The sequence below is a fragment of the Neophocaena asiaeorientalis genome, unplaced genomic scaffold (assembly GCF_003031525.2).
Source record: "Neophocaena asiaeorientalis asiaeorientalis breed wild unplaced genomic scaffold, Neophocaena_asiaeorientalis_V1.1 scaffold84, whole genome shotgun sequence".
Taxonomy (NCBI): domain Eukaryota; kingdom Metazoa; phylum Chordata; class Mammalia; order Artiodactyla; family Phocoenidae; genus Neophocaena; species Neophocaena asiaeorientalis.
In genome coordinates this window covers 3082416-3105399 of record NW_020173656.1, presented here as the reverse complement: position 1 = coordinate 3105399, position 22984 = coordinate 3082416, and the positions used below count along the sequence as shown (strand labels likewise).

The following is a 22984-nucleotide window of genomic DNA, read 5'->3' as shown; positions in this document are numbered from 1 at the left end:
ATGTCCTTTGGAGCTGATTGGAGCTGCTGATGAAAGCAATTCCAGAAGCACCATGGGGGTGAAAGTCAGATCCCTGTTCAGTGAGATGGGTGTTGAAAGAAAGTGGAGACTGCAAAGGCAGACAAATTTCTTGACTGTGAGGGAGACAAGAGGGGGCTAGAAGGGAAGGAAAGGTGTGTGTGTGTGTGTGTGTGTACACACACAGTGGGAGAAGAGACTTGAGCGTGTTTAATGCTGGTGGAAAGAAGCTAGTAGAGAGAGATTTCAGATGAAAGAGAAGCAGGACACCTCTTATCCACACTTCAGGGAGGAAGGGGCAGCCCTGAGGTCAGATCCCAGTGATTGTTACTGACCCCTCTGAGCCTCTTTCCTCTGTAAAAGGAGACTCTTAATGCCCACTGTTGTGGAAATTACAGATAACAAATGTGATGAACTTAGTGAAGTGTCTTAGTGCAAGTTGTTTCGGGAAACATAAGAGTCACCGTGATTGTTAGCCTTGATGTTCTTCTTACTATTCTTTGTTTCTGAGCAAATCAAAGAATCTGAGGTGGGTGTGGACAGAGGGGAGACAGAGGGCAGAATAAGGGGGCGTTTGTGCTGGGAGAATCAGTGATGTTCATTTTGGTCCGTGACTTGAAGATAACTCAGGTTTTTTCTTCCTTCACCAGTAACACATTGCATCTGGTGTCTACCACCAAAACAGAAGTGATCCCACCTCTTGCTGAGAACAGGCAGTCCTGGTCAACTTGCAAGCCTTTCTTTATTGGCCTGAACTACTGCACCACGGTCGCTTATTCCAACGCCAGCTCCACAGACTCTTCTTCCTACTACCCGCTGACTGGGGACAGCAGGTCAGAGATGTCTCAGTGTCCCCACCCAGCACGTGCTTACCTCCTACCTTATGGCAACCGAGCAGGGCCAAGAAAAAACGCTGTGTGTTGTAGATGTCACGTCACCAGCTTCAGGAATTTGCACTGTCCTTTGGTTATTTAGAACAGTTGTCCTTTGCCCAACACACCTGAAGGGTACCTACCTAACCTTTGAGTCTAGGGTGGGCGTCTTCATAGGTGGGTAGGAGTGGGGCGGTGCTGGAAGGTGAGGCGTCATGACCCCTAAGGGAGGTCTTCGCTCAAAAAATAAACAACAAGGGACTTCCCTGATGGTCCAGTGGTTAAGACTCCACGCTTCCACTGCAGGGGTCACAGGTTCGATCCCTGGTCGGGGAACTAAGATCCCACATGCAGCACAGTGCAGCCAAAATATAAAATAAAATAAGAGTTACAGGACAAGTCTTATCCTTGTTCTCAGCTTTGCTGACACAACCAACCAACTCCTGCTTGTCCAAAAACCCCAGGCACCCTGGGATCTGCCCTTGCCTTGGGCTTTCGGAGGGACTGAAAGGGATCGTAAAGATCATCGTTAGTTAAGGACAAGAGACAATGTTAAATAAGGACCAGATTTTTGTTGCAGTTGAGGCTGACTTGCTTTGGGGACGTTGTCGTCATCGTGAAAGCTCTAACATTATGCATCACATGCACTGTACCATCTTTAGATTTGAGCTGGAACTGAAGCCAACAGGAGCAGTAGAGCAGTATTCTGCCAGGGCATTCCACGAACTCCAGAGAGATGGTGACGCTTTGGTGGACGTGCTGAAGTTTGTAACACAGGCAAAAGGCAAGTGCCCAGAAAAGGGTCCCTCTATCTCTGCCCTTGGTCTCAGGTCCAGGACTCACAAGCAGAATATATTTAATTTAATGTATTTAACAAATATTTACTGAGTGCCAGATAAGTGTCAGGCCTGTTCTGAGAGCTGAGGCTAGAATAGTAAACAATGGAGAGAAAGTCCCCATCCTTGTGGAGTTTATAGTAAACAACCAAACAAGTAAATATTCAGAAAGTCAGATTAGTGCTGGGGAGAAGAATAGAGCACAGAGGGGTCTAGGGAATGTCAGGAGTGGCAGCAAGGAGGAAGGATGGGGGAAGCCAGTGCCATTTGGAATGATAAGGGAAACCCTCACTGGTAAAGGGAGCATAAAAAAGAGACGTGAAGGAGGGAAGGGGATAAGCCATGTGGAAAGAGCGTGAAGGAGGGAAGGGGATAAGCCATGTGGAAAGAGCGTTACAGGCTGAGGGGCGAGCTGGTGCAGAGGCCCTGAGGCAGGTGCATGGCTACTGTGTTTGTTTGAGGAAAAGGAAGGAAGCCAGTGTGGCTGAAGCAGGGAGATCAGGGAGGAAAATGGTAGATGAAGTCAGAGAGGTAGGTGGTTGTGAGGGAAGGATAGTCTTCTAGGCTGTGTAAGGATGTTAGCTTTTACGATGAGTGAAGTAAGAAGCTATTTTTTTTTAATTGAAGTATGCTTGATTTAAAATGTTACTTTCAGGTGTACAGCAAAGTGATTCAGTTGTACATATATTCTTTTTCAGATTCTTTTCCATTATAGATTATTACAATATACTGACTATAGTTTCCTGTGCTACACAGTAGATCCTTGTTTATCTCTTTTATATATAGTACTGTGTATCTGTTCATCTCAACCTCCTAATTTACCCGCCCACCTCCTCTCCCCTTTAGTAACCATAAGTTTGTTTTCTATGTCTGTGAGTCTGTTTTGTAAATAAGTTCATTTGTATTTTTTTTTAGATTCCATGTGTAAGTGATAGCATATGATATTTGTCTTTCTCTGACTTACTTCACTTAGTACAATAATCTCTAGGTCCATCCATGTTGCTACAGATAGCAGTGTTTCATTCTTTCTTATGGCTGAGTAGTATTTCGTTGTATGTATATACCAGATCTTCTTTATCCATTCATTTGTTGATGGACACTTAACGTTTCTTCCATGTCTTGACTATTACAGATAGTGTTGCTGTGAACATTAGGGTTCATGTATCTTTTCAAATTAGAGTTTTTGTCTAATTTGATATATGCCCAGGAGTGGGATTGCTACATCGTATGGTAAGTCTCTTTTTAGTTTTTTAGGAAACCTCCATACTGTTCTCCATAGTGGCTGCCCCAATTTACATTCCCACCAACAGTGCAGGAGGGTTCCCTTTTCTCCACACCCTCTCCAGCATTTGTTACTTTTAGACTTTTTGATCACGGCCATTCTGACTGGTGTGAGGTGACACCTCATTGTAGTTTTGATTCGTGTTTCTCTAATAATTAGCGGTGCTGAGCATCTTTTCACATGCTTGTTTGCCATCTGTATGTCTGTTTAGTTCTTCTGCCCATTTTTTGATTGGGTTGCTTTTTTTGATATTGAGCCGTATAAACTGTTTGTTTGTATGTTTGGAAATTAAGCCGTTGTTGGCCGCATCGTTTGCAAATATTTTCTCCCAGTCTGTAGGTTGTCTTTCCGTTTTGTTTATGGTTTCCTTTGCTGTGGTTTTAAGTTTGATTATGTCCTATTTGTTCATTTTTGAAGAAGCTACTGTTTGATTTATGTTTATGTTGAAGAAAGACTTGAGGGGGACAAGAGCAGAGAAACTAGTATGTAGGCCGTCAGAGTAATCCAGGCCAGAGATGGTGGTGCTTTGGGTTGGAGTGGTGATGGCAAAGGCGGTTGGACTCGGCCATGTTTTGAAGACTGGGCAGACAACAATCTGCTGATACAGTAGATGTTCAGGCTGAGAGAAAAAAGGCAATCAGGACGACTCGAAGTTTTTGGCCTGAGCAGCTGAAGAACAGGGCTGCCACATCCTGAGATGGAGGCGCAGGTTTTAAATGTTCACTTTGGAAGATTTTTTATGTAGGAATAGTATGTCACAAAATTCAACAAGGAAAACAAAACCCGCAGGAAAGTTGGGGGGGGCACACAGGGGGCACATGCTGAAAAAAAGTGTCAAGTAATGATTTTACAAGAGATATTAAATGGGTATTGACCTGTGAATTGAAGGAAACCTGGAAATCTTGTGACAAAGAAAGGAGGAGCCGGGGAGAGGGAAAGGCAGGGCAGGGTGGCAGCGAACCAGGAAGGGTGTCGTAGGCAGACGATCATACAGAGATGTCACGTGTGCCTGACACAGAAGGACCCCGAGCCCTTACTGGTCCCTGAACACGCTGAGTTTTTCTCATATCCGAACGTTTGCCTTTCTGATTCCCTCTGCCTGGAAGGCTCTCCCTGCAGAATGCAGCGTGGCTCAGCCTCTCTCTTCGTTCAGGTCTCTGCCCACATATCCTCTTGTCAGAACTTCTCTGACCACCACACGTGAAATAGCACCTGTTCTATCCCTTTCTCTCCTTTATCACCTTATCCAGTTTTACTTTTCTTCTTAACAAACACGTATTGCCACCTGACATGAATAATGTACTTGCTTATTGTCTGTACCCCTCCCGCTAGAATGTCAGTTCCATGAGGGCAGGGGCTTCCAGTGCCAAGAGCAGTGCCTAGCACGTGATAAGCAATCAATAAATACTTACAGATTGAACAAATGTGCAAGTACCACTGAGTTAAAAATTTAAGGTAAAATCCTGAACTGTGTCCTCATTTGAGCACATTAAGTACTTGAGTTTTCTCTGCCTGTTTCTCTCTCTTTCCTTCCTAAACATGTCTTCTGAATAGACATCCTGATTCTCTTGTACACTCTTCCAGGTGTGGAGCAGACCGAGGCTACTATGATGTTCACATATAACCGGCAGAGCAAGACTTTGTCCAGTGCAATCCAGATTCCAGATTTTGATGTTGACCTTGGGACAGTCCTCAGAGTTCATGATGAATCTTCTGAGGAAGAAAAGTCTTACAGGCTCACCCTTGACATTCAGAATAAGAAAATCACCGAGGTCACCCTCACCGGCCATATGAGGTAAGGAAGGCTCAAGGCGGGGTCTGACCTGAGCTGTGGGCCTTCGTGGCTCTTTCCTTTCTTCCTTTTCAGCTTGAAAGCTGACCAAAGGGTCTGCACTTTAAGGGGCAGACGGAGCCCTCAACACTGTGACCCTCTGCACGTGTCCAGTTGGATCTCCCTACCGTTCACTGGGTACTCGCTATTCATCAGGCACTATACTGGGTACTTTAAAGAAATTATCTCAGCTCTCATAATAAACTGCAGATAGGTATGAGCTTCCCTGTTTTATAGATAAGGAAATGGTAGCTCGGAGGGGTTAAATAATTCGGCCAAGGCAGTAGAGCTAGTAAATAAATGGTAGAGCAGGATTCAAACAGTTTTCGAAAACCTTCTCTCTCCCATACCTCCCTGGAGTGTCCTGAATTTGTAGTGAGTTAGCTTTAGAAGTCAAGGAGTTCAATCTCTGGTCATTTCTCTGAGCGATTCATGTATCTCGTTTTCATCGCCACAAATGGAACTTGCATTGAACCCTGCCTATCTCTCTCTTTGGAATGAATGGAGTCACTGATGTCAACTTTTTCTTTTTCAATAGTTATGACAGGAAGGAAGAAGGCAAAATCAAAGGTGTTATCTCCATACCCCATTTGCAAGCAGAAGCCAGAAGTGAGATCCTCACCCAGTGGTCTCCCTCAAAACTGCTCCTGCAGATGGACTCATCTGCTACAGCTTATGGCTCAACAGTTTCCAAGAAGGTGGCGTGGCGTTATGGTAAGCACGCCTTCCCCACGTGAGCACTTCCAAGAGCGTGGTGTACTCGATGGCAGTGTTGACAGCCACAGGTGGGAGCTGACCTGGCACTACTGACAGCTATTTCACGTGTGTGTTTTCAGATGAAGAGAAGATTGAATTTGAATGGAACACAGGCACCAACGTGGATACCAAAAAAGCAGCTTCCAGTTTCCCTGTGGATCTCTCTGATTATCCTAAAAGTTTGCATATGTATGCCAGTAGTCTCCTGGATCACAGAGTTCCTCAAACAAACATGACTTTCCGGCACATGGGTTCCCAATTAGTAGTTGTAAGTACACATCAGCCAGTCAATAAATACACGTTTATAAGTGCTAATTACATAGTCGCTCTGAGTTAGGTGAAAGAGTATCCAGAGGTGGATAAGGCATGCTTCCTACCCCCAGGGAATTCCTGGGGAGAAGAAGAAGCAGTCACGTATGCACAGTTACCCAGTGACACAAGGCTATGTTTTCAAATACCAAATGAATACTACTAAGCAGAAGAGTTACCTAAGATGTCACAGGGAGCTTCAGGACACTGACTAGGGGTCTGACCATGCTACGTATTCCTTTTACAAAATACAGGAAGAGATTAATTACTGACAACCAAAATTCATCATTATTTTTTAACTTTGAGTATACCGTCCTGCTTAATGATCGAGCTGCCAAATATGGAATATGACCTGATGTTAATTGTGTTTGATGCCCATCCATGCCCATTGCTTTTAAAACTTCTATTATCTTGTAGGCAACAAGTACATGGCTTCAGGAGGCATCGAGGAATCTTCCTTATGCCCAGAATTTACAAGATCATCTCAGTGGCCTACAAGAGTTGTACCTCCAGAAAATGGAATTGCCAGACTTCCACATCCCAGAAAACCTCTTCTTAAAAAGGTAAAAAGAGGAACCAGAAAAATTTCTTGAACCATGAAAAGTAAATGGAAGATTTTACTTAGCATGATTTAGACTTCTTTTAAATTTACATTTTTAAGGGAAACAAGGTAAGCATTTTAAGGAGATTAGTAACTGTCACATAAACATTGTGGCATTTTTGCATTATTAAATATGAGGTCAGAATGTGAATGCCAACCCAGTCAAAAAATAAAAACCTAAGAAAGTAATTAGGAGATTCTGGTACTTTCACCCTAAGATGTTTTATTCACTTAGTTTTAAAACTGAATTTGAAAGCCATTCACTTTTCCTCTGCTATAAGTGAGCTCGCCTTATGCTCAGGCTCAGGATATACTTATAATCGTGAAGAATTCAGGAGTGGCTGGCAGACTTGTTGGCCACAGGCTTGCTGTTTAGCTCACAGGGTCAGAACAGCCACTGGGCATGGAATGAAGGCACATTCTGAGAGCATACGTCACTTTAGCAAAATAGCATCATCCTTACGGGGAAGTCAGATTGGAAAATGCTCGGGCCCCTTCTGTACTTACAGAAATACATGTGATGCTTTGATTTCTGTCATGAAAATTTTAAACTCAGAGCATGAGCTGAAAAGACTACAGTCTGTTCTGGATTGACTGTTCTCTGTATTATCTTCAGGGTTTAGAAAACAAGTGGCCTGTGTCACATGGGCCTTTCCACAGTCTGTGTCTGGGCAGCAAAGTTTAATAGACCAGATAAGTGTGTGAAAGGGCTAAAATCCACCAAAACAGTCATGTGGACAAAATATGAAGGTAAGAGAAAAAAAAGTGGCAGCTTCAGAGGACCCAGGAACCTCTTCCTTCACTCCTAGTGTTTCCAACCAACAGTCTTGTCTGTGCTGTGCTGAAAAGGCAGGACCACAAGATCTTAGAAATGGATGGGGCCTTATCAAGCATGGGATCTTATCATGAATGTTGGGATCTGGATAGGCAGCATCCAGTCCTTGACGGAGTAATGCAATGAATAGTTATTTGTTGACTACACTTACACTCTACCATCCTACTTTCCTCTTGTGAGTTGTCAAAATAGTCCATTGTATGTGCATAGTACTGAAAAGATTGCAAAGTGCTTTTAGGTATTTTTTCTCATTTCCTATCCAAGACCAGTTCTGTGAGATCAGCAGAAACGGTACTATCACCCTCACCACACAGATAACGTCACTGAGGCTCAGAAAGGCGAATTCACTAGCATAGCTCCCACTGATTGCTGATACTGACATTGTAACTCAAGATTACTGATGCCCATGCCTGTGCTCTTTCCACATGTCAAGATGCCTCACTTCAGCTGAGCAGATATGTATCAAGTATCCCGTGTGCAGTACTAGATTAGATTAGGTGCAGTGAGAAAATCAAAACTGGATGAGGTGTAATCCTTCCCCTCACAGGAAGACACTGTGTAGACACTGACAACTGAACAAATAAGTGCTAGTTATATAAGCAGATTATGAAAAGATCTTTGAGATAGGTGGAAGCGACTGTGTCACTATAAGAACAAGAGAAATTGACTGTGACTTAGATGGAATGGTAGAAATAAGGACACAGCTCTTGGGAGGGACTTGAACGGATGTGAGTGTTTGTACGTAGAGGTTAAAGCCAAGCGACGCCAGGCCCTGGGAGCAGCAGGAGGAACAGTGCAGTGCGGGATTGGAAATGAGACACATGCACTATTGCTTAGAAGCTCAGGTGGCAGAGAACTTCGAGGGCTTGCTGTCTTGACTGTGGGGACATTGTCTGTGCTCTTCATTTCAGTGACGGTCGGATCAAATACACCCTGAACAAGAACAGTGTGAACATTGAGATCCCTTTGCCTTTTGGTGGCAAATCCTCCAAAGATCTAAAGATGTTAGAGACTATTCGGACACCGGCCCTCAACTTCCAGCCTGTGGGATTCCACCTGCCATCTCAAGAGTTCCAAGTCCCCACTTTTACAATCCCCAAGTTGTATCAACTGCGGGTTCCTCTCTTGGGTGTTCTAGACCTCTCCACAAATACCTACAGTAACTTGTACAACTGGTCCGCCTCCTATACTGGCGGCAACACCAGCACAGACCCCTTGAGCCTCCAGGCTCAGTGCCATGTGAAGGCAGACGCCGTGGTCGACCTGCTCTCCTACCACGTGCAAGGTGAGCCCTGCCCAAGGGGAGGTTCACAGAGCGAATTTGCTGCAGGTTCCAATGGGCTAGCCTCCTCTGGGAAGGGAAGAACTTGGGCTTTCTTGCAGACATTGTTCTTGCTACTTGGGACCCTATTCTTTTTCCTTCCTCCCTCCCTCCCTTCCTTCCTTCGGAAGTATTTATTAAACACCTATGTATCAAGTATTCTACTAGGCAGTAACAGAGAAAACAGATAAACTGGCAATTAGAATTCAGTGTGAGAGGTGCTGTGACAGGGTATAGTGTGTGTAAGGTACAGTGGAGGACAAGGGAACCCAGCAAGGTCTGTGGTGGTCAGGGAAGGCCTCCAGGAGGAATGCCTTTTGCTATCAGATTTTGTGCTCATGTTACAAATGGAGGAGACTGTTGTGCAACTGACCGAGACCAATGGGACTTCCTTATTGAAAGACTTTCAACACAGAAATTGTTGTGGAAGTGCATGACTTCATTTAACCAATGTGTTTTGATTTTTATGCTAGGATCTGCAAAAACAACGTACGACCACAGGAATACACTCACGTTTTCAGGTGATGGGTCTCTACACCACAAATTCCTGGATTCACATGTCAAATTCAGTCACGTAGAGAAAACTGGAAACAATCCAGCCTCAAAAGGTTTTCTGACATTCGATGCATCGAGTGCCTGGGGACCACAGATATCTGCTTCAGTCCATTTAGACTCAAAAAAGAAACAGCATTTGTATGTCAAAGAGGTCACGATTGATGGGCAGTTCAGAGCCTCTTCGTTCTATGCTAAAGGTGTATATGGCCTGTCTTATCAGAGGGATCCTACCACTGGCCAGCTAAGTGGAGAATCCAACATGAGGTTTAACTCCTCCTACCTCCAGGGCACCAACCAGATAACAGGAAGATATGAAGATGGAACAGTCTCTGTTACCTCCACCTTGGATCTGCAAGGTGGCCTCATGAAAAATACCGCTTCCCTGAAGTACGAGAAGAATGAGCTGACTCTGAAGTCTGACACCAATGGGAAGTATGAGGGCTTTGCCACTTCGAACAAGATGGATCTGACCTTCTCTAAGCAAAGTGCATTGCTACGTTCTGAGTATCAGGCTGATTACAAGTCACTGAAGTTCTTCACCCTGCTTTCTGGATCACTAAACTCCCGTGGTCTTGAGTTAAATGCTGACATCTTGGGCACTGACAGAATTAATAGTGGTGCTCACAAGGCAACACTAAGGATTGCCCAAGATGGAATGTCTACCAGTGCAACGACCAACTTGAAGTATAGTCCCCTAATGCTGGAGAATGAACTCAATGCCGCGCTTGGCCTCTCTGGGGCGTCCCTGAAATCAACAACAAATGGCCGCTTCCGGGAACACCATGCAAAATTCAGTCTAGGTGGAAGAGCTACCCTCACAGAGGTGTCACTGGGAAGTGCTTATCAGGCCATGATTCTGGGGGTCGACAGCAAGAACATTTTCAACTTCAGAATCAACCAGGAAGGACTCAAGCTTTCAAATGACATGATGGGCTCATACGCTGAAATGAAACTTGACTACACAAACAATCTGAACGTTGCAGGGTTATCACTGGACTTCTCTTCCAAACTTGACAACATTTATAGCTCTGACAAGTTTTATAAGCAAAATTTTAATCTACAGTTACAGCCCTATTCCCTGGTAACTACTTTAAACAACGACTTGAAATTCAGTGCCCTGGATATGACCAACAATGGAAAATTACGGCTTGAGCCTCTGAAGCTGAATGTGGGTGGGACCATAAAAGGAGCCTACCAAAATAATGAACTAAAGCACATCTACACTGTTTCTTACGCTGACTTATCAGCAAGTTACAAAGCAGACACCGTAGCTAAGGTGCAGGGGGCAGAGTTTAGCCATCGGCTCAACACTAACGTCGCTGGGCTCGCTTCAACCGTTGACATCAGTACAAACTACAATTCGGACTCCCTGCATTTCAGCAATGTTTTCCACTCTGCAGTGGCCCCATTCACAATGACCGTCGACACGCATACAAATGGCAATGGGAAACTGGTTCTCTGGGGACAACACACTGGGCAGCTGTATAGCAAATTCCTGTTGAAAGCAGAACCTCTGGCCTTTACTTTCTCTCATGATTACAGAGGATCCACAAGTCACCATCTCGTGTCCAGGAGGAGCATCAGGACTGCTCTTGATCATAAAATCAGTGCCCTGCTCACTCTGGCCGAGCAGACAGGCACCTGGAAACTCAAGACCCAGTTGAACCAAAATGAATACAGCCAGGACTTCAGTGCTTACAACACTAAAGACAACGTTGGTGTCGAGCTCAGTGGACGAGCCCTGGCTGACCTCACTGTGCTGGACTCCATTACAGTGCCACTTTTACTCAGTGAGCCCATCAGTGTAACTGACGCTTTAGAGCTGAGGGATGCTGTTGACCAGCCCCAAGAATTCACTCTTGTTGCTTCTGTAAAATATGATAAGAACCAAGATGTTCACACCATCAACCTCCCATTCTTTAAAATCCTGCCAGAATATTTTGAGAAGACTCGAGAGGCAGTTATAGGTGCACTGGAAGCTATACAGAAAGAATTGAAACACATCAACATTGATGAACGCATGAGGAAATACATAGCAGCCTTGGACAAACTCCCACAGCAAGTTAATGATTATCTGAATGCATTCAACTGGGAGAAACGAGTTTTGAGTGCCAAGGAGAAACTAACTGCTTTCACAGAAAATTATAGAATTACAGAAAATGATCTGCAGATCGCATTAGACAATGCCAAAATCAACCTTAATGGAAAACTATCTCAGCTACAAACATATGTGATACAATTTGATCAGTATATTAAAGATAATTATGATTTACATGATTTTAAGGCAGCTGTTGCTAAGATTATTGATCGAATCATTGAAAAATTGAAAACTCTTGATGAACATTATCATATCCGTGTAACTGTACTAAAATCAATCCGTGATCTGTATGTTTTTATTGAAAATATTGATTTTAACAAAATTGGTAGTACTGCATCTTGGATTCAAAATATGGATACTAAGTATCAAATCAGAATCCAGATACAAGAAAAATTGCAGCAGCTCCATGCACAGATTCAGAATGTAGACATCCAGCACCTTGCGGAAAAGGTCAGACAACAGGTTGAAGCTGTTGATGTCAGAGTGCTTCTAGATCAGTTGAGAACTACAATCTCATTTCAAAGAATAAAGGAAATTATTGAGCATGTCAAATACTGTGTTACACATCTTTTTGAAGATTTTGAAGTTACTGAGGAAATCAATGCTTTCAGAGTCATGGTCCATGAGTTCATTGAGACATATAAAATAGACCACCACATCCAGGTTTTAATGGATAAGTCAGTGCAGTTGGCCCACCAATACAAGCTGCAGGAGACTGTTCAGAAGCTAAGCAGTGTCCTACAACAAGTCAAGATGGCAGATCTTGTTGAGGAATTGATTGGGTTTACCGACCATGCTCTCAAGCAGCTTGAAGCATTGTCTTTTAAACAATTCATTGAGGAAATAAACAGATTCCTTGACATGCTGGTAAAGAAGTTAAGGTCATTTGATTACCACCAGTTTGTAGGTGAAACCAATAACAAAATTCGTGAGGTGACTCAGAGAATCAATGGTGAAATTCGGGCTCTGGGACTCCCACAGAAAGCTAAAGCACTACAGCTGTTCACAGAGGACATCAAGGCCACAGTCTCAGTCCATCTGGAAAACCTAAAGGCCACCAAAGTAACCTTGTTCTTTGATTGGTTACGGGTTTCTGTAGTTCACATGAAAGCCAGATTCCAAGACACCCTGGAAGATATACGAGACCGAGTGTATCAAGTGGATATGCAGCAGGAAGTCCAGCGATACCTGTTCCTAGTTGGCCAGGTTTACAGCACACTTGTCACCTACGTTTCTGATTGGTGGAATCTTGCTTCTAAGAACCTTACTGACTTTGCAGAACAGTATTCTCTCCAAGACTGGGCCAAAAACCTGAAAACATTAGTAGAACAAGGGTTCACTGTTCCCAAAATCCAGACCACCTTTGGGACCATACCTGCCTTTGAAGTCAGTCTCCGTGCCCTTCAGGAGGCTACATATCAGACTCCTGACTTCATTGTCCCCCTGACAGATCTGAAGATTCCATCCGTTCAGATCAACTTCAAAAAGTTGAAAGATATAAAAATCCCATCCAGGTTCTCCACGCCAGAATTTACTGTCCTCAATACCTTCCACATCCCTTCCTTTACAGTTGACTTGGTAGAAATTAAAACAAAGATCATCAGAACCATTGACCAAATGCTGAACAGTGAGCTGAAGTGGCCAGTCCCGGAAGTGTACCTGAGGGATCTGAGCGGGGTGGACACGGTTCTTGCTAGAATCCCTGTACCAGACTTCCATTTACCAGAAATCACAATTCCAGAATTTGTCATCCCACATCTCAATGTTACAGATTTTCAAGTTTCTGACCTTCACATACCAGAATTCCAGCTTCCCCACATCTCACACACAACTGAAGTACCTACTTTTGGCAAGCTGTATGGCATTTTGAAAATCCAATCTCCCCTTCTCATATTAGATGCAAATGCTGACATTCAGAATGTAACTGCTTCAGCAAACCAGGCAGAGATTGAGGCTTCTGTCACTGCCAAAGGAGAATCCAAATTAGAAGTTCTCAATTTTGATTTTCAAGCAAACGCACAACTTTCAGACCCTAAGATTAATCCACTGGTTCTGAAGGAATCTGTGAGGTTCTCCAGCAAGTACCTGAAAATGGAGCATGAGAGTGAAGTGCTATTTGTTGGAAATACTATTGAGGGAAAATCAAACACAGTGGCAGGTTTACACACAGAAAAAAATACACTGGAGCTTAGTAACGGTGTGCTCGTCAAGATAAATCATCAGCTTGCCCTGGACAGCAACACAAAGTACTTCCACAAATTGAACATCCCCAAACTGGACTTCTCCAGCCAGGCTGACCTGCACAGTGAAATCAAGACCCTGTTGGAAGCTGGACACCTAGCGTGGACTTCTTCTGGAACAGGGTCCTGGAAATTGGCCTGCCACAAATTCTCAGATGAGGGAACACATGAATCCCAGAGTAACTTTACTGTGGAAGGACCCATCACGTCCTTTGGATTATCTAATAAGATCAATAGCAAACACCTAAGAGTAAACCAAAATATAGTTTATGAATCTCGCTTCCTCAACTTTTCTAAATTTGAAATCCAGTCACAAGCTGAATGCCAGTACTTGGGCCGCAGTGTTCTAACTGCTAAAGGTATGGCACTGCTTAGAGAAGGGAAGGCAGAGATAACTGGCAACCATGATGCGCATTTAAATGGAAAGGTTATTGGAACTTTGAAAAATTCTCTTTTCTTTTCAGCACAGCCACGTGCACTTACCGCATCCACAAACAATGAAGGGAACTTGAGAGTTAGTTTTCCATTAAAATTGACAGGGAAGATAGACTTTTTGAATAATTATGCACTGTTTCTGAGTCCTAGTGCCCAGCAAGCAAGCTGGCAAGCAAGTGCCAGGTTCAATCAGTATAAGTACAATCAAAATTTCTCTGCTGGAAACAATGAGAAAAGCATCGAAGCCCACATAGGGATAAATGGAGAAGCCAACCTGGATTTTTTAAACGTTCCTTTAACAATCCCTGAAATGACTCTGCCTTATACAAACCTCACAACACCCCAGGTGAAAGATATCTCCTTATGGGAAAAGACAGGCTTGAAGGAATTCTTGAAAACAACGAAGCAATCGTTCGATTTAAGTGTAAAGGCTCAGTATAAGAAAAACAAAGACAAGCATTCCATCCCAGCTCCTCTGGCTGTATTTTATGCATTTATCTATCGTAACATCAATTCCTTCAACAGGCATTTCGAGACAGTCAGAAACAAGGCATTCGATTTTTTTATCAAATCCTACAATGAAGCAAAAATTACATTTGATAAGTACAAGGTTGAAAAATCCCTCAACCAGCGGCCCAGGGTCCATAAACTTCCTGGATACACTATTCCAGTTACCAACATTGAAGTGTCTCCATTCACGGTGAAGACGTTGACATTCGGGTATGTGATCCCCAAAGAGATCAGTACCCCCAGCATCACCATCCCGGGTTCTGGCGCCTACGTGCCCTCATACACATTAGTCCTGCCATTCCTAGAGCTGCCAACCCTTCATGTCCCTAGGAATCTTCTTGAGCTTTCTCTTCCCGAGTTCAAGGTATTGAGTACCACAAACAAAATTTTAATTCCAGCCATGGGCAATATTACCTATGATTTTTCCTTTAAATCAAGTGTCATCACACTGAATACCAATGTTGGTCTTTATAACCAATCAGATATTGTGGCTCATTTTCTTACTTCCTCTTCTTCTGTCATTGATGCACTGCAGTACAAACTAGAGGGCACCTCAAGTTTGACAAGGAAAAGAGGGTTGAAGTTAGCCACAGCTTTGTCTCTGAGTAACAAACTCGTGGAGGGCAATCATGACAATACTATTAGCTTCACCAAGAAAAACATGGATGCATCCATGACAACAACTGCAAGAGTCCAAACTCCACTTTTGAGAATGAATTTCAAGCAAGAACTTAATGGAAATACCAAGTCAAAACCTACTGTCTCTTCATCCGTTGAATTGAATTATGATTTCAGTTGGCCCCTTGTGTACACTACTGCTACGGGGGCGTTTGACCACAAGCTCAGCTTAGAATGTCTCACCTCTTACTTTTCCATTGAGTCATCTACCAAAGGAGGTGTCAAGGCTTTTATCCTTTCAAGGGAATATTCAGGAACTCTTGCTAGTGAGGCCAGCACTTACTTGAATTCCAAGGGTACTCGATCTTCTGTGAAGCTGCTAGGAGCTTCCAAAGTAGATGGTATCTGGAACCTTGAAGTAAAAGAAAATTTTGCTGGAGAAACCACTCTCCAACGCATATATGTCATCTGGGAACAAAATACAAAAAACCATTTACAGCTAGGGGGCCTCTTTTTAACATCTGGAGAGCATACAAGCAAAGCCACCCTGGAACTTTCCCTGTGGGAAATATCAGCCCTTGTTCAGGTCCGTGCACATCAGCCCAATTCCCTCCTTAATGTCAATTACCTTGGCCAGGAAGTGTCCCTGAATGCTAACACTGAGAACCAGAAAATGAGCTGGAAAAGTCAGGTCCAGGTTCATTCTGGGTCTCTCCAGAACAACATACAGCTTTCCAATGGCCAAGAAGAGGCACGCCTTGACATGGCAGGCTCCTTAGAAGGGTACCTATGGTTCCTCAAAGATGTTGTCCTACCAGTTTATGACAAGAGCATATGGGACCTCCTAAAGCTGGATGTAACCACCACCACCGATAGGAAACAGTATCTCCGTGCTTCAACTGCCCTTGTATATACCAAAAACCCCAATGGCTATCCTGTTTCTATCCCCGTGCAAGAATTGGCTGATAAATTCATTATTCCTGGACTGAAACTAAGTAACCTAAATTCCGTTCATGTCACACCTACATTCCACATCCCCTTTACAGATCTTCAGGTTCCATCCTACATACTTGACTTCAGTGAAATAAAAATCTACAAGAAGCTAAGTACTTTGCCATTTGCCCTCAACATACCAACACTACCCAAAGTGAAATTCCCCAAAGTTGATGTGTTAGCACAATATTCTAAACCAGAAGTCTCCTCATTTCCCTTTTTTGAGATAACTGTGCCTGCATCTCAGTTAACTGTGTCCCACTTCACCCTTCCAAAAAGTATTTCAGTTGGCAGTGCTGTTTTGGATCTAAATGTGGTGGCCAGCAACACTGCAGACTTCGAGTTGCCAACAGTCACCATGCCTGAGCAGACTATTGAGATTCCTTCCATGAAGTTCTCTGTACCTGCCGGAATTTTCATTCCTTCCTTTGGAACACTGACTGCACGTTTCAAGGTGGCCTCTCCCTTGTATAATGCCACTTGGAGTGCTGGTTTGAAAAATAAAGAAGATCACGTTGAAACATTCCTGGATTCCACATGCAGCTCCACCATTCAGTTCCTGGAATATGACCTAAATGGTAAGGAAATTTCCTGCCTCCCCTACGCGCTTTATTTCTTCAGTGCGAGTTGTGAATAAATAATTATGTATTTAGATATGACTCGAAGCAAAATTGCTCTCTATAGCAAAATTGAAAAGAGGCGGGAAGGAGACACATGTATACCCCACATGTGAAAACCATCCTTTTGAAAACCTACTGACATTGCAGAAGAATAGTTTCAGAGAAAATAGATTTTTCTGTAATGATTTTAGGACTAAAAAGGTCTCCTGTTTTTTTAAATGAGGACCGTATGTTTCAAACATATAAGACAGTTAAGATAGAATTCTCTGTTTTCACAATGAAAATGTTTATATCCTGCAGTTACTAATCTAATGAAATATAAAATCTTTCCCATACAGTTGTGGGAACACACAAAATTGAAGGTGGCATGTTAGTTTGTAAAACTAACGGATCATTTGCACACCATGACTTCAGTGCAGAGTATGAAGAAGTTGGCAGATATCAAGGACTCGGGTATGGAACTTCTATTTTCATCTCTTTTCCAGTCATTGTGATGTTTGCCATCTCCACGTCCCTTTCGTGACAGCCCATCTGCTTTCTTTTGCTTTCAGGTACTGGAATGGAAAGGTCGACCTTAACATCACCAGCCCGACATTAACTGATGTCCGTCTGCGCTACCAGGAAAGCGAGAACCACCACTCCTCCTCAGTAGCCTCCCCAGCCATAGGCACTGTGGTCATCGACGTGAAGAACATTAACGATACCTTATTGAGATGGAACCTCTACTACCGCCCTCAGGTGAGTCCCACCTAGTGGGTTACACACCCCAAGAGCAAACAGAGAATATGGGCAGGTAATACAAAGTATTACCTAGGGGCTTTCCCAAACTAGGTGAAACACAAGCAATGAGCAGGTTGAACTTCTCTTCTGAGGAGCTATTCTCCAGAACATATTAGGAGTCTTTTATTGATTGTATTAGATGCACACATGACCTCATATTACCACTATTATTTTATTACATTTGGGCAGTTCTAGAAAGATGAGAGTTTTGCCTCATCACCTAAATCATGGAAAAACTCTGCCATATGCTGAGAACATTTTTCAGACTGGGGCTTCTTGGAGTATTTGAGGCTTCAAAATTCTTGCCCACAGTAGGATTGTTAGATATGCCAGGTTTCTCTCACGTACTTTACAAGCTCTGCAAGGGCCCAATCAAAGATGCCATTAGTAGAGGAGAGAAAATAAGTGGGTTCTGTCACTAAAGTTTATCACAGGCTTACAGGATGGATGGATGGCCCCTGATATTGGGCTTCTAGGTCTCTGCTCGGTGGGCCCTGGACTTTTTTCTTTTTTGTTACTTCTCCTTTCTCTGAATTAGTCTTTCCCTGTGATTTTCTCCCCATTCTTTTCCTCCTTGTCCTCTTCTGATCTTCAGGCCTAGAAAGGCCTGAATGTTAAATGTTACTGTGTAAATGCCTTACATAATTTTGTCCTTTCTGGGGCATGTGTTAAAGAGGAATTAACAAGAGTGTATTTGTTTAACCGTAAGACAAACACATGAACTGACATATGAAAGATAAATCCCCATCAGAATATGAAAGATCCTCTGATCTTTACTTTTAACTGCTAATGAAGTTTTAGTGTAGTATATTATGAAATCAAGATAATTGAAAACATGTTCTTTTCATCCTTTTTTGCTGGTTTTAGTCCTCTCCAGATAAAACACTCAACATAGTCAAAACTGAGTTGAGGGCCCCGGAATCAGATGATGAAGTTCAGATTAAAGCTAACTGGGAAGAAGAAGCAGTGTCTGAATTGCTAAGCTCTCTCAAAGACAATATGCCCAAGGCCATGGGGGCCTCTTATGACTATGTCAACAAGTACCACCAGGAGTACACGGGACTCGATCTGAGAGATGCTTCTTTAAAACTGAGAAGAGGTTTGCAGAACAGCGCTGAGCAGGTGTATCAAGGGGCCGTGAGGCAGATTGATGAGGTGGACGTGGGGCTCCGAAGGATAGCCAGAGGCACCACGAGAACCTACCAGCAGTGGAAGGACAAGGCCAAGAGTCTGTACCAGGAACTGTTGGCTCAGGAGGACCACAGTGGTTTCCAGAGACTCCAGAAGAAGGTGTTTGACAGCTTAATAGGAGTTACTCAGGAATACAATGTGACAGTCAACCGTGTGATTGACTCGTTCATTGATTTCCTGAAGTCCACCAGATTCCAGCTCCCAGGAAGAGCCGGGAACTACACTGAAGATGAACTCTACACTATGGTCCTGAAGAAAGTAGGTAAGCTACTGTCCCAGGTACATTCAAAGATCCATAGTGGGTTAGAAATACTGTTTTCCTATTTCCAAGACCTGATGGAGAAATCTGAATTAATCAAGGACCTAAAGAATAAATTTCCCTTTGATTCAGTGTACTATCAACTAACACGTATAGGCTCAGAGTATGGAAAACTGTTGAAATCTTTATCACAAGAGACCCAAAAGGCACTTAGTGACCTCCAGTCTGTCAAGACTACAGAGATGCTAAGTAATCTTAAGAGGTTTCTACAAAGCATTTTCCAAGAGATAGAAGAAGACCTTAAACGCTTGAAGGAGAAGAAATTTACTGATCTCATTAATGATATCCAACACGACATCAACACAACCTTCGACATATTCATTTCATTTGTTTTTAGACTCCTGAAAGGAAACCTAGGTCATAACTTTGGTGAGTTTAATGAACTTGTTCAAAACAAACTTCAGGAAGCCTCTCAAGAGTTACAGCAGCTCCATCAGTATGTGCAGGCTCTTCGCAAAGAATATTTTGATCCAAGTATGGTTGGCTGGACGGTGAAATATTATGAACTTGAAGAAAAGTTCATCAACCTGATCAAGAACCTAGTAGATGTCCTTAAGGACTTCCATTCCAAATACACTGTCAGTGCTGCTGGCTTTGCTTCCCAACTCTCAAGTCAGGTTGAGCAACTGGTGCAGAAAGATTTCCAGGAATATCTGAGCATCGTTGCCGATGCAGATGGAAAAGGGAAAGAGAAGATTGCAGAGCTTTCTACCAGTGCTCAGGAAGTAATTAAAAGCTGGGCTGTTGCAGTGAAGGAAATCATCTCTGATTACCGCCAGCAGTTCACATATAAACTACAGGATTTTGCACACCTACTCTCTGATTACTATGAAAAACTCATTGCTGAGTCCAAAAGATTGATTGACCTGTCCACTCAAAACTACCGCATGTTTCCGAGATATATCGTGGAGCTACTGAAAGAGCTACAGTTGGCCACAGTCAGTGGCGTGAGCCCCTACATAAAGGTTGCTCCGGGAGAGTTTACTATCACCTTCTAATTTTTTATAGCAATTCTCATTTATTCTTCTCCAATTAAACTTCCACATAGTAGGGAAAAAATTCAAACTGTATGTATTAATATAATCATCCACCAAGCCAGCCCTGTAGCAGGTAGCTGACTACAAGCAGAAACACATATGAACTGGACCTGCATCGAAGCTGGCATCAGATCTCTGAAGGTCTCTGAACTCTGGGAAATGACATTTTTTGCAAGTTAAAGAAAACCAGGATCTGAGTTATTTTGCTAAACTTTGGGAGAGCGAGAACAAATAAATAAATTCTTTATTGTGTATCCTACCACGCAATGTGACTCATTCACATTGAAAGATAGAGAAATGAGGTAATTTATTCAAATGTCTGGCATTTCAAAACCTCTAGAACACACACTGTTTTGAGTGATAGGGGAAAAGGAGAATTCGGGGAGGGAAACACTTTGCCACCTTGAAGAAAGTAACTGATCTCAGAGACTGTATTTGCCAAGTGAGAATGAACAACTATTTGTAAAGGCTTTCACATAATTTGACCCACAGGTGCATCTCATTACGTGCCACTCAACCATCCTCACCAACCAGTCTGCTTCTGCCAGGCAAGGCTCTCTGCTAGGCTCTGAGATAAACCATCAGGCTGGCTCACCTGCCAGCAGTGGAAAAGGAATGGCTAAGAAAGAAGTCCTAAGGGCAAGGGCTTCATGGCAGTAGGGATCCCAGAAGGCTCCCTGCAGCTCGGCCAGGATCCATTCGTGGCAGAGGAAGTAAGGGTAGGAGAGAAGACTTGGGACACGGGTTCCTAACATTTCTGGGACCAAGCATACATTAATGCTCTTGAATTTCTTTATTTCTCCAAACTTAATATCCGGTAATCCTAAGTGTAGTCGAAACCCAAGCGTCCCCTACTACATCCACTCACCTCAAACTCTGATTGTAAACACTGGCAACAGCCAGTCAGAGCATCCAGGATGAGCTCTGGTGAGGGAAGGCTGCAGAGAAGCTGTGCAGCCCAGCTGTCACTAATGTCATTGGCAAGGTCAGTGATAACTTGCATTTCAGTGGCACTGGAGGACAAAGGAAGGGTGTGACCTTTGGGGAATAGGAAATTGGAGACCACCCCAAGTCCTACATGAGACCTGTTTGGAAAAGGCCCTTTTTATCCCCAGATACCTTCAAGCTGCAGCATTCTTTCATAAAGCCTTCAAATTCCCTTGGTAAAGGCCGCTCTTAAAATGCACAAGCATTACCTGGAAAAGAAAACACAGTAGCCTCTTGGTACCTTAGCAGGATTCTTCTGTCTAGAACCGAGGAGCCAGAAAGAGTCATAGGGAGGTGGAATATGTATGGATCTGGTGCTCAAAGAAAGTCTTTTGGCTAATGAATCAACAGATGATGGATGGATGGATGGATGGATGGATGGATGAGTGGATGAGTGGATGGGTAGATGGATGGACAGATAGTTGAGTGAATGAATGAGAGGGTAGATAAGGGGTCAGTTCCAAGCGCGAGATAAGGGGAGAAATTAGGCCCAGGTCCCACAGCAGCACGTGAGCGGTTCCAGACATAACTCTGAGACTTTCCCTGACGAGCTGTGAGCAGCAAGGATCTAATGAGTGTTCAAACTGAAAGGAGGCCTGGGGTTATGGCTTAATTTGGAGGGAAAGGAGGAGTCCAAGTTTCCTGGTGCTCACGTGGCCATATCTGTGTCTGGGTCATGAGAGGAGGAAAAAATAGACACAAATTCAAAATGATCATAGAATCACACAGTGCCACCTGTTCAGTTCCCTGACTGGTATCCCTTATACGAGGTGCCCCTGGCTGGCTTAGAGTATCTTTATCATGCTCAGTAAAGTTGGAAGAAGGGATCTTTGGCAGGGCTTGGACTTTGCTTGTCCTCTACCTTGGTTTTCCACTACATATCAGGATACTTCTCTGGGTTCAGTTAGTGGCTACATTCCTTACTTGTTTGGAGCTTTGAGCATCTTATTTCCCCTCTGTGAGGTTCAGTTTTCTTATCTACAAAATGAGGATAATATCTATCCTACCTGCCTTGAAAGGCTGTCCCCTGAAAATCAGTTGAAATAATAATGTGAAAGCATTTTGTAACCTTTAATGTTGTGTAGAAACGAAGTGTTATTATTATTAGATGATTATTTAAACAAGTTTATGGCAAGGAGAGAGAATGGAGACAAGGAGAACTGGCCAGTTTAGTGAACATTTATTAAATGTTTCTATGTGCTAAGCACAAAAGCTCTACAGAGGAGACAAAAATCAGCAAGACATAGTTCCTGGATGTGTGTCTGTCCATCTGTTTATCAAAGGTGGAATGTGTTGTCTCGTGATGGGTATAAACAAAGTACTATGAAGGTTTTATAACAGGAAAGGATAAGAAGAAGTTTTCATGGAGACCATTGAAATGGATCTTGAAGTTACATAGACTTTAATAAGAGATAAGGGAGAAATGACATTTAGAAGAAGAAAATAGCAAATAAAGATAGATGGGTGTGTTTGAAGGTGGCCAAAGCACAGAAAAGTCAAGGGGAGACAGGATTGGAAAGGCAGCAGAGGTCTTGAAAGCTGGAGTGAAAGGTGGTACTCTCTTGGCTGGAGAGGGCATCCAATGAAAGTATTTGAACAGGAGGGTGTTATGGGTTGTGACTTAAGAAAACTGATAATGGCAGCTGTTGCAGGATGAATTGAATTGTAATGAAATGAATCTGGGTATGAGGCTGTTCCAAGGTCCAAGTAAAAGATGCTGAGCATCTCAGCCAAGTCATAGGTGCTGCAGATGGTGAGGACCGGTTGGATACAAGAAGCATCATGAGGACATAAGACAGAGCCGAGGGGCTGACTGTTTAGGACAGAAGGGATGGGTACAAAAGCTATTAGAAATGAGCTGCCTTGGAAACTCACCGGAACCAAAAATTGGAGGGGTTGCTGGAGTGACCTGAAAACAAGGAAGAATGACTAAAGCAGAC

General features: G+C 43.3%; 1 protein-coding gene across 1 annotated transcript in view; it reads left to right on the top strand.

Moving 5' to 3' along the window:
- The window catches only part of APOB (apolipoprotein B), a 39350-nt gene extending 19034 nt beyond the window's left edge, over window positions 1-20316 (top strand). The window contains exons 19-29 of the mRNA XM_024747803.1: window positions 669-851; window positions 1553-1674; window positions 4593-4803; window positions 5378-5553; window positions 5676-5863; window positions 6322-6467; window positions 8252-8625; window positions 9135-16688; window positions 17069-17183; window positions 17282-17468; window positions 18378-20316. Coding sequence (XP_024603571.1) covers window positions 669-851; window positions 1553-1674; window positions 4593-4803; window positions 5378-5553; window positions 5676-5863; window positions 6322-6467; window positions 8252-8625; window positions 9135-16688; window positions 17069-17183; window positions 17282-17468; window positions 18378-20018 — 10897 coding nt within the window. The 3' untranslated portion in view covers window positions 20019-20316. The remainder of the gene's footprint in view (window positions 1-668; window positions 852-1552; window positions 1675-4592; window positions 4804-5377; window positions 5554-5675; window positions 5864-6321; window positions 6468-8251; window positions 8626-9134; window positions 16689-17068; window positions 17184-17281; window positions 17469-18377) is intronic.
- Window positions 20317-22984: the final 2668 nt, after the last annotated feature.